This window comes from Lachnellula hyalina (genome assembly GCF_007821495.1).
Source record: "Lachnellula hyalina strain CBS 185.66 chromosome Unknown contig00045, whole genome shotgun sequence".
Lineage (NCBI taxonomy): Eukaryota > Fungi > Ascomycota > Leotiomycetes > Helotiales > Lachnaceae > Lachnellula > Lachnellula hyalina.
This window is the reverse complement of record NW_022157159.1, coordinates 199,934-211,672: the sequence shown is the minus strand read 5'-3', so window position 1 is coordinate 211,672 and position 11,739 is coordinate 199,934. Positions and strand designations below refer to the sequence as shown.

Below are 11,739 nucleotides of genomic sequence, written 5' to 3'. Positions count from 1 at the left end.
AAGTAGAGACTACCTATCTCAGGGCCTAAATACCGGTACTTTAAGTATACATAATTAGGTATTCAATATTGAATTCGGGGGTGTGAAGCTCTGCAAAAGATAAAGAAAATCTGTATTTGTATGCAGGGACTAGGTAGGGCTGCTGCATTATACAGTATTGCATTGCTACCTTAGCCTCAGGTTCACCGCTGATGCTTGGCAACCTAAGGCAAGAAAGACCAGCCGGTTCTTCAAAGCCCGAGGAAAGGAAGGGAGGGCAAAGCAAAGCGCTCCTCGAGTCCTCTGCCCCCAATTCCCCGGCAATTATCCACCATGCAGCTCTGGGCCAGGAGCAGGCCATTTGATAACCCGATACGTAGTTTGGCAGCACTCTTTGTTGTCTGGAAATGTTTAATTCTGGTCATTGCATGCTGCAGCCCGGGACCTGGATATGATACCTCCACTAGCCTTCTCTTACCCACCCATGAATCAGGTGAAGGCAGAAACCTACCGACTATTGTTCAGCACCTTGTTGGTAGACTGACAAGATGGGATGCTTTCTACTATGTCAAAGCTGCGAGCCGTGGCTATCTGTTTGAACAGGAGTGGGCTTTCGGATGGGGCTTTACTCGAATCATTGCCCTGGGTACTACGGGTGAGACGGTCTACAAACCCATATCAATCCAGCTCCTAACATGCCTCACAGGCTTAGAAAAAATCGGCATCGCTCACTACGACGGAGTGGAAGCAGTTGTGGCTATTTGCATTGCCCATTTTGCCCATTTTCTTTCAGTACTTCTGCTCTTCAATCTCACGTTGGCTGTATTCCCAGGATCAACCACAAGATTTGCTTTCACTACCTCTGCATTGTACATCATATCACCAGCTGGAATATTTCTCTCGGCTCCTTATGCTGAGAGCTCCTGCGCTCTTTTTGCGTTTGCGGGTTGCCTAGCATTCGCAAAGAGCTTCACCTCTGAACAGCCGTCTACAACAGCAAAGCATGACCTTCTTCTTCTTGGATCCGGTGTTCTATTTGGCATGTCTGTGACGCTCCGCAGCAATGGACTACTAAACGGTCTCCTTTTACTTGAAGAGGCCTTCAGGGTCTTACTGAGCCTCAAGAATGATTTTCAAATAGCTAGGGTTCGTCGCTTGATTGCTTCTGGGCTCGGTGGACTTAGTGTTGCATCTGGATTCTTGCTCCCACAGTACATCTCCTACAGCGACTTTTGTAGGGAAGAGGGGGTTGCAATCCTCAGGCCATGGTGTACAAAGCCGTTGCCCAGCATTTACACATTTGTGCAAGAACACTACTGGTAAGTTTCTTCTTTTTGGTGGCTACCCCCAAGTTCATGCTTTATCTCACACCTCCAGGAATGTCGGCCTGTTCCGGTACTGGACACTTTCAAACCTGCCTCTCTTCATGTTGGCTGCGCCGATGCTTGTGATGATGACCGTTTCAGGAGTCTGGGGGTTAAGCTCGAATAGACAAGTACAGCATGCTACCAACAAGCTGCCAAAGAGGGCCGAGGGTTTTCCAATTCTACGAAATCTGGCCACCTCGCAGCTGTTGTTTACTCTGATCACTTTCACCACCGCGCATGTACAGATTATCACGCGAACATCATCAGCGTTCCCGGTTTGGCTTTGGTACTCTATAATGTCGTCTGAAAAAGGAAATTCTTTAGTTAGGAACATGGCCAAGTTTATGGTTATGTATGTGGTTATTCAGGGAGGACTATTTGCTTCCTTTCTCCCTCCAGCGTAGTAAACAAATCAAACTCAGTTTAGCGCCCCTTTGACATAATGTAAAGCTCAAGGGTGAATGCCTAATAATCCTAAATTCGCTGTTCAATCAATACGTTCGTTCGAAGATTTAAGATGCGCTATCTCATCTTGCTCTTCCTTGCCATGTCTTGCCTTGTCTTGTCCACCTGCAGTATCTCGACACGCTAGTGGCGGCGCTAAAAGACACCCTCCTTGGAATTTTGTTGACTTCACTTCCCAGACTCTTCGAAACATTACAACAAACGACAGAAATAAACACCCATCGATTTGCAGATGCGGTACTATCATACAAGAGACTCGTTATGATATAAATGCCATATCAAAGGCACTGGGCTCTAGAATAATCACCTACCGACCTGTGAAACACCAGAGGTGCATATTCACTTGCGACAGCGGATGGCTGATCTATGTACAAGAGGTTAATCAATACAGCCAGCAAATAAGCCAGCTCTAAATGTGGCAAAACAATGGATTTGGGACTGGGCCTGACTCTCCCTTCCGACTATCTTTCAATCAAAATGACATGCTATTTGGAGGCGATGCTGGGACTCCTATTGCCGGTCAACAAGGGTTTCCGCAATTTCAACGCAACTTGATGGATGCAGATGCATATCAACCAGAGGTTGGCCTCTACAATCAGGACGTCTTCACGCAACATCAACACATGAGCCCCCAGCATCAGGTATGTTTCGTGGAACTTGTCCATATGCTAGCCGGTGCAACCAATACAGGAACAGTACTAATCTCTATCTAAATCTAGTATTCACCGACAGCACCACATCAATACAACACGCTCCCACAAAACAATCCGACTCCAACTCGCCCTCCTGCGATGTTAAAAGCCAGAGCCGCTGAATTAAAGGCACAGCTATTGAAGGGAAAGGAAGCTCGCGCTGGTTCTGCAACTCCTCCAGTTCCAACTGCTGCCGCCGTGGCAAGACAAAATGCGTCAGCGGATGCTTCGAGCTCACTACATGGATCTCCAAAAACCCCTTCTACTGCTACTGAAACACATGATCAGGACGTCAATGATCTTATAGCCCAATACTCTGTTTCGAAACCAACTGCAAGTGCACAAACCAAAGATCAAAACAGCGAGCCCACGACGATGACCACGAACACTGCGCAGGGGTCGATAATTCCTAGTTCCTCAGCGAAGTCGCAAGAATCTTCGTTAGAAAGCCCTATAAAAGTCCCAAACCCACCTCCAAATGGAATCAGTGCCGTTCATGCAATGGTCAAAGCAAATCAGAGCAGGCATGCAAGCAATGGATCAATATCAGAAGGCGAAATACTTGAGGACACACCAAAAAAGCCATCGCCACCAACGGAGCCAAGACAAAGACAGCCAACCTCCAAGCCAGCTACTATAGGCGACGAGCTAACCAGAACAATGGATAATCAACTATCCAAGAATTCAAACGGCAGTGGTGCGCGAGATGATTCTCCACCGCGTCGTGCCCCGCCATTGAATCCAAGAAGCTATTCGCAACGCGGTTATGATGAACGGCGTGATGAATCTCAGCCACGACCAGACAGGCGAGGGAACTACCAGCCAGATCACAAACCTGAACGGAAGTCAGCTTCTGAATTTGAGAAAGATCCATATCAGCGTCGGAGTTCTCGTGATGAAAATTATCACAGACCTGATTCAAATAATGTGCAAAAGCGAGAGGAGACCAAGGCGGCATACCCCCAGAAGTTGTCGACCCTTGACGACGTGCTTACTCACGACGAAGATCTCAAAGAATGGCTGGAAATTACCGGCTATCATAATGCACCATACAGAGACAAGATATTAAGTCGCCGCCGGGCGCTTGCGAGACTAGATGCTGAAAGAAAAAGGCTCCTGGCTGATATCGAAGCCGATGAAAGATCGGGTCTTCCACCTACTCCCGGACCACAAACCTCTGTTTCATCAATGCTTCCTCCGCCCATACCTAACAAAGTAGGACCCCAGAACGAGACTACAACATTACCAACGGAGAAAATGGATGAATCGAAGAGTGATCGATTGAATCCCATCAAACGTGCCCATAGCGATGTCGATGATGGACGTGACGGAGGCTTCTCAGGGAAAATAGCTCGCATTGGCGATCGAGGACCACGTATCAAAGACGAAGATGATTATGACCATCATCGTCCCAGATCAAGTGGCTCTAGCGCCCAGCGTTGGCAATCAACCGATCATCGTGATGAAAGAAGCCCCCCCATCATCGGTATGATGACGATCGCGACTCACGAGATCGAGGTGACAGTCGAGATCGGAACATTTCACCTGGCCGCAGGGCATTTGAGAGCAGGCCGCCAGCTCGATCTACAAGTTTTGGAACAGACGACTCGCGTTATCGAGATCGAGATGAGCACCAAGAGCGAGACAAGCGACCATTTGTGAGTGTCGGTGGATACAGAGGTAGGGCCTTTGATCCCAACTATCGAGGTCGTGGTCGTGGACGCGGCCGAGGCGATTACCAAAGTCGTGAACTCCAGAGCCATCAACAGCACGACTCCAAGAGCGAGTCGTCTTTCGGCTCTAGAATTGCGAATGGTAAACCTTACAAGGAGCAGAGGGGGTTTGATAGAGGCGGCAAAGGTGGTCAGTGAATTTGCTCTTCTTGTCAACCTCCGTTGCACTTTAGAGTTATGACTGTATTATAATTTGGACACAACGGGCCGAGCATGAAGCAATGCTCTTTGCTCCAGCGCTTCATGGGTTTACCCTCCTTTAGTAATTATTCATCCATATTACCTGCCATGCTCCTTGTCTGTTGCTCTCCGTGACAAGTGTCTGTCCCAGTTGAAGGTTCGTGATTACCTGCTTACGTCGCCTAGACACTCGATATTTCATTGTCAAGTCATACAATGAAGAGAACGTCTTGAGATGTATTGCTGATGTGAGTCAAATCCTTCTGAGCATTGAAATTACTTGCTAAATGGAAGAAGTCCGTTTGGACCACGCAAGCACAAAATGGTAGCGTGTTCAAGGAAGCGTTTGAGAGCTGCAAGAATGTCATCCTTGTATTTTCAATCAACAAAAGCAAAGCTTTCCAAGGATATGTGAGTCTATGCGATCGTTTGTATTTCAAATTAGTTGTCTGCTAAAATAAATGTAGGCACGAATGGAATCCCTTCCCGGATCAGTACAAAGGCCTGCGTGGCAAGAATCAATTAACTGGGAGAGTGCAGGAGCGTTCAAAGTCAAATGGATGGTAGTCTGCTCGACCAAATTCCACCGCATTGGACACCTGAAGAATGCCTTGAACGAGGACCAAGCTGTGCTTATTGGCAAAGATGGGCAGGAAATTGAGGAGAACTGTGGGCTAGGCCTGATAGAACTCATCCATGAAGAGGCACGGGAAGCCTTGATTGCTTGGAGACACTCGGACGAGAAAGGTCCTTGGGAAGACTATCGATGAGATTTTGAAGCGGAAATCATACGTTTGCTCTGGCATGGAGCTAAAAGTTGCTAGCGGAAAAGGATACCTGTCCTAATTGCCTGATTCTATCGTTGCCTTATATCATTACTCCAAAGATCACAGATTTATTACACGGATCTCTCTTCTGTCACTACTGACGTCATCAAAGTTTGAAATAATTCAACCCCCTTTTCAATTATGAGGCCATCATGTGATAACGCGATAATGCCTTATCGTAAAGTGGAGCATATCATACCACTCCAACAGCCAAGCCCCAGCCAGCAATAATGATATTCTATCTCACCCAGTTCATCGTTATTTATCGTTTACTTCCCTACTGCCTTGACAATCCAGCTATCCACTCCTTCAATCTGAACCGCAGTGACCCTCCGTAGTATCCTTTCCAACGTCAATCATCAATCATCCCAAGATGCTTTCCCTCCCCCTCCTTAGCGTAGCAACATGTCTCTTACTACTCTCCTTCAAACTCTTCCAAGCCATAACCTCACCCCTAGCCAAGATACCAGGCCCGCGCTACACCCTTCTCACACCCATCTATCTCATGCTCCAAGAATTCACCTCCAAACGACGCGTCTACATCGACCGCCTGCACCAGAAACATGGTCCTGTTGTGCGATTGGGCCCTAATGAGGTTTCGTTCACTTCGTTGGAGGCGTTGAGGGAGATTTACACGAGTGGGGGGAGTGGGTATGATAGAACGGAGTTTTATACATTGTTTATGCAGTTTGGGGTCAGGTGAGCAAGAGTGAAGTTTCCTGGGTGGGAAGGGGTATTAGTATTGACGAGTCTAGAACCATGTTTTCCACATTGGGAAAAGGCATTGTACAATTCTTCTCATGGAAGGTTGGAGGAGATTTATTGACTTGAAGACTAGCATGCCCAGAAGAAGCGGTATATTGCTGGCCAATATGCGAATACCAATATCATGCGGCCAAGCGTCGTCGGTGGGATCCAGGAACGTGCTAATGCTTTTTGTTGCTCGTAGATCACGTGACCTTGTCACGTGTTCACTCACTCAGGACTCTTACTCTCTGTGTAACTGTGTGAATTACCATATGTGGTTAGTCATAGCTATAACCCACACCTGTACACATATATTAGGAAGCTTAACTCCCTTATGAAAACTTCATAGACAATGAACATTATTGAGCACCTTCCTAGAGATCAACTCTTTTGTGATGAAATGTGCTGATGCTGAGTCTGGAAAAGAAAGCTTGGATGTTTATGTACGATTTCAAAGGTTATTTCGAGGTCCATCTAACACAATTATAGCTTTATCTACACTGTTACGCTCTAGATTGTGCATCGCATCACCTATTTCACCCATATGGAACACACTCCATCGAGGGAGAAGAAGACCTAGAAATGATGCGCGAGCTATCCTACTACCCCACCATCCAAAGTCAGTCTTCCCTCTCACCTTGCATAACCTCACAATTAACAAAACTTGAATAAAAAAAAACAGCTCTCTCAGGCAACTTCGCACAATACTACTGGCCCACGCTCTCAGACCTCTTCAGCAAACCACGCCCCTCGCCTCTGGCCAACAACTACGTGCTATCAACAGCGCAAAAGCCCGACCCTGCACCGCAGACCCTGCTGTACAAACTCCAGAAAAGCAAAGACTATTTCGCGCAGATGGAGATAGCAGCAGAATGCATGGATCACCTAGCCGCAGGGATAGACACGACGGGCGACGCGCTCTGTTTCCTGCTGCACGCACTCTCGCTCCCATCTGGCGCCCCCATCCAAGAAAAACTCTCCCAGGAACTCTCACTTCCCCAGAATGAATATGCGCCGCTGGACGAGTTGCCGTATCTAGATGCGGTTATTAAGGAGGGCTTGAGGTGCTTCCCGGTGATCCCCATGTCGCAGCCTAGATATGTGCCGAGTGGTGGCAGGGACATCGATGGGTATTTCGTACCGGGCGGTACGATTGTCAGTTGTCAAGCTTGGAGCGTGCACAGTCTGAACGAGCATGTATATCCGCGCGGAATGGAGTTTTTGCCAGAGAGATGGCTGGAGCCAGCTGCCAGCTTGGATATGAACAAGTTGTTCTTCGCCTTTGGCGCTGGAGGAAGGGGTTGCATTGGGAGACAGTAAGTCAGCTTTCAGATGTGTATTTATATTTGTGTTTTGGTGCCAATTGTTGACATTTTTACTTGCTTTAGTTTAGCGATGGCTGAAATGAGATGTTTACTAAAAGGCATATATTCACGATTCAAGACAAGTATTGCGCCTGATATGAAGGGAAGGATGACGCTTTCGGACCAGGTCGTCTCGAGTCGGCCTTTAGATCAGACCTGCAAGCTTATTTTCGAGGCCAGGGCCAAGAATGAGGCTCAGAAGTAAGGGATGAGATGATTGGTTTACGAGTAGCATGCGGCTGAAAGAGTAGCATACAAGATACCATACAGTAGAGAGGAGTGAGGCTGTCCGTGAATGGCTGCTCATATCAAAACGGGGCTCGGGAAGTTCCCTGTGATGAAGAAGGCTGACTCATTTACATCCCATCCCATCCCATCCTATTCATCCATCCCATTCCATTTCATTATTGCATCTCAGCTCAAACGCCACACACTGTATATCATCCCAAAGTGCAGCAAAGCCAAAACGGAGAGGTTCACGCCAATGCAGACCGAGTATGCTGCGCCACATGTTCATCAGAATCAACCAATAGTAGGCCAGAATTCACGCCCCCGCTGCAACTTGTACTGTACCACCGGACGGCAACAGGCTCGTACCGACGTTAGTCACGTCACAGACCCAGGAGTCAGGACGTATGGGTGGTGTGGGGCGGAGGGCGGGGTTATCAGTCCAGTCCAGTCCAGTCCAGTCCCAGTACTGTACCTTCGTATTTCTCAGCTTAGGGTCTATTATCTGGTCGCATCTTCGCAGCGCAGCCTCTTCTTTCTTCATTTCAAGATACCCAGGCATACAGTACAACGATACCAAGTACCCCGTTCGCGATAATAACCAACAAAACAAGGATTTGCGTGGAATCCCAGACACAAGATCCCGAGCTTGAACCTCGACAGGTGCGGCGATGAGTCTTTAGGAAAGGATCTCTCGGATTTTCACAGCCCACTTTTACAAAAGACGTGTACACGCGATGAGTTTTGGCGCTTCTCCATCTGATATTATAATTGTCGTTGCATTCTGCAAAAATCTATACCGAAAATGCAGAGATGCTGGCGGGGTGAGTTGCTGTTGCCTCGCTGTATTTTGCTTGGTGATCAACGCGCTGATGATGCTCCAAACAGGAATACGATGAGATCTCCCGCGAAGTCAGAGGACTGCATACAGTGCTGCGACACCTAAAATACGAAGTTGAGGCGCCGGAGTCGCCGCTAAATCGCGATCACTCGGTATGGGGTCGTCAGCTTCAGCCGATCATAGGGAATTGCGATTTGACTCTACGCCAACTTGATGAACTGCTGCAGAAATATGGCAGGCTTGGGAATGATGGTGGTGGGAAATCGCCTTCGTCGCCGAGGGTTTTATGGGATAAAGTCCGTTTTGGCAGTAATGAGATGGACCAACTAGGAGCCATTAGAGTGAAGTTGATTTCGCATAAGACGAGCATGACGCTTTTCCTAGATACTATCCAATTACACGAGTCCGGAAAGATGTCGACAACCCTAGATAATCATGGAGGCCAATTGGACATCATACTCGATAAGGTCGATTCGATTGCTTCCAGGATGCCCCAGAAATCTGGGGGAAGTGTGATGACAAGCTATGATGACGACGATAAAGAGGTCTGGAAACAATTTCGAAGAGAGCTGGTTTCGGAAGGGTTCTCTAGCTCTGTTTTGCAGCAGCATAAGGTATGTATGTCGTTGAATAAGCAGTTCAGATACATATTGATTCCCCCCTCAGGATGTTCTACGAGCCTATATTCGAGAGATTGACCAAAAAGGCCTTTTGGATGACATTCCACGAATTGGTAATCCAAATGACCCCTCGCAAGGTGTTAATCCACATTTGTGGCTCGAAAATGCACATACAGGGTCATCTGTTGATACTCCCCCATCATTTGACTCCTTGGATACCCCCACAGATGACGGCAGAGCGAAGGAGATAGCAATTCGAGAAGATAACCTGAAATTTCCCCAATCCATGAAACTAGAGCGATTGCAGCCCGAGGTCCAGAGAGATTTGGGTTCGCTACAACGACCGTACGTATGTTGAGTCATCTCAGGGATTAAGTGCTGACAACTTGCAGTGTTGTCCCAGCGCAGCGGATACCGATTCCAACAGCAATACCTGTAATCAATAGAAACGCTCAGCCGGAGCCGTTTCCGGTTCCAGTACTTACAACTTCTGATAACAAGGAAATACAGTATTATAATACTAGTGGATCATCAGATGACGATTCGAAGACTGATAACTTATCCAGGCGCTCCAAATCTCCTTCTAAAGGCGCCCTCATTAGAACTAGTGATTTGCTTGCCTTGAGTCGAGCATTGCAAGTACAGCCGTCTGGATCGCCCCAGAGTTTTAGAAGTCAAAGTTCGTTTGGTGAAGATGACGCGAGACGCTCAATTGCGTATAGGCCGAAGGAACAATCGAGTCTCAGCTCTTCGCCTCTTCAGATAGGAGCGATTCCTATCCCATCAGCGAATCCAAGAAGTTCCACTGAACGCTTTGGTACTAGCCCGAGACCAGATTCATCGCGCCTGGCTCCAGATGCGTATGGTAATGAAATTCCTTCCGACGCGAAATGGACAAAAATGGCTCGGCGCCTAGTGTCTCCGGAGGTACTCGCCCAGGATCGGAGAAGGTATGAAGCACGTCCTGACTTCGTTGCTGTACTGGGAGTTCTCAGCCGAGACGAAATCGAAGAATACGCAGTTCGCTCCCAAGTCCTACGAGCAGCTCGATCTCGACGCAGTCATCCCACACCGGCACCTTCCCAAACCCCTCGTTCTGCTCAACGAGCCCCTGAGCGTCGTGGGCGCGATACGCCTTCGACAGACGAGGACCAGTCTTCGGATTCTGACCACGATAAGAGCAAGCAGCGAAGGAAAGCTAGTCGCTCGTATACCTCGTCTAATGTTAGTAGCACAACACCTCGATCAGGGTATCCTGATCCCTTTAGATCCCAGCCACCACCATCACCTATGTCACCACCATCCTTCATGTCACAGCCAGGATGGATGCCTGAACCTCCTCACGAGAAGGATGGTCAAGGAGGATCCTGGAACCCTACATCAGCTCAAGCAGGACAAGATTATACGTATAGACCTTCCAAGGAAAAGGAGAGGGAGAAGGAAAGAGAGTCTTCACGGAGAAATCATCGCAGTTCGTCGAGACAGTCACACTCGTCGCACTCGTCACATTCGAAAAACAAGAATCAAAAGGAAAAAAGCCACTGGAAAGAAAGTGTGACCGCAGCAGGAATTGGCGGCGCAGCTGCAAGTTTGTTAAGTGTATTAGCTGAGACTGCCAAGGGCCTCTGAATTGTCTATGAATAGTGTATGATTGATGAATCAATGGGATTGGGATTGGGATTGGGATACAATTTGATACCCTGGGACACAGAACAGATTGGGATGGGTTATGGGCAAACATAGCGAGGTGCGTTTATTGGAAGAAACTTTCGGTGTACTATATAGTATGGTGTCGATAGAGAAGCTACGATGAGATGGTATACAATCGGGAATGGGCTAGCTTGTGAGGCCACGTGAGATGGCGTGTGTCACACACCGCACCTTTTGAAATTTGTACAATTAGAGTTGAACGAAACTTAACTTCAACTTCTTTTCATCTCAAACGGACGGCGAGTAGCTACCTACCTATTTTACGGCGGTCAATCAATAGCATTGTAAGACCTCAGTCCTCCACTAACACATAGGTAGGTAGACGGCTCTATGATGCAGGCCGCACGTGCACCTTCACCCACCCCGCAACGCAGTGTTCCGCAAACACCGCACATCAAACCAGATGGTTCTAGATCGTTTTCTGAGCCAGCGAACCCAAATGAGATAGTTCCCTTCTCCAGCACTCTGGCTAAGGAGGAGGACTCCGTACGCGTCTTCCTTTGGATCGTACCATTCTCCAATCAAGACTCAAGAGCCAGGATTCTTTTGTTCTACCGAGTGATGATATGCACGCTTCTGTACGGGGATCATCAAACAAATAGCAATAGTTGCGCATCCACTAACCCCGGACCTCGCGGGGATCTGGTGGTTGGGGTGTGAGGGAGGCCGTGCAAGGAGGCGGTGGCATTTGGACATGTTCACGTTCTAATGTGCCTGGATGCTCTGCTCAGGTTGGCAGAGCAGAGAACACCCCGCAGACCACTGGTGGAAAATCCACTCCTCCGAACGACGGAATCCTGAGATATGGCCTTGGATTCCTTTGTGTATCGGAGTACTGTCATTTGCTGTCTATTCGTTGGATGCCAAAGTATCTCTCCAGGGTCTCATGCTCTTCAATGTAAAGTCTAGCAGCGTGAGGAGATCCGCTTTTCTCCAAAGTCAAAGAATCGTCATTCAAGGATCACGGGCTCGATAAGACCTGGACC

The 11,739-nt window shown here is 48.0% G+C and overlaps 4 protein-coding genes across 4 annotated transcripts; all 4 read left to right on the top strand.

Annotated features, from left to right (window-relative positions):
* Positions 1–312: 312 nt before the first annotated feature.
* On the top strand, positions 313–1,750 carry GPI18 (GPI mannosyltransferase; the record flags this gene model as incomplete). Its single annotated transcript, XM_031148881.1, has 3 exons — positions 313–634; positions 686–1,298; positions 1,357–1,750. 3 exons carry the CDS (start codon positions 313–315, stop codon positions 1,748–1,750), a joined length of 1,329 nt encoding a protein of 442 aa, XP_031006388.1.
* Positions 1,751–2,224: 474 nt separating this feature from the next.
* On the top strand, positions 2,225–5,186 carry CPSF30 (30-kDa cleavage and polyadenylation specificity factor 30; the record flags this gene model as incomplete). The annotated part of the gene is made up of 6 exons (XM_031148880.1): positions 2,225–2,452; positions 2,531–4,161; positions 4,248–4,366; positions 4,603–4,664; positions 4,714–4,827; positions 4,884–5,186. 6 exons carry the CDS (start codon positions 2,225–2,227, stop codon positions 5,184–5,186), a joined length of 2,457 nt encoding a protein of 818 aa, XP_031006389.1.
* Positions 5,187–6,385: 1,199 nt separating this feature from the next.
* cloA (Cyrochrome P450 monooxygenase) lies at positions 6,386–7,559 on the top strand (the record flags this gene model as incomplete). Its single annotated transcript, XM_031148879.1, has 4 exons — positions 6,386–6,433; positions 6,480–6,609; positions 6,682–7,306; positions 7,379–7,559. The coding sequence occupies 4 exons, from the start codon at positions 6,386–6,388 to the stop codon at positions 7,557–7,559; spliced, it is 984 nt and encodes a 327-aa protein (XP_031006390.1).
* Positions 7,560–8,319: 760 nt separating this feature from the next.
* Positions 8,320–10,672, top strand: LHYA1_G003912 (uncharacterized protein; the record flags this gene model as incomplete). The annotated part of the gene is made up of 4 exons (XM_031148878.1): positions 8,320–8,406; positions 8,471–9,037; positions 9,090–9,388; positions 9,436–10,672. 4 exons carry the CDS (start codon positions 8,320–8,322, stop codon positions 10,670–10,672), a joined length of 2,190 nt encoding a protein of 729 aa, XP_031006391.1.
* Between the last annotated feature and the right edge of the window lie 1,067 nt (positions 10,673–11,739).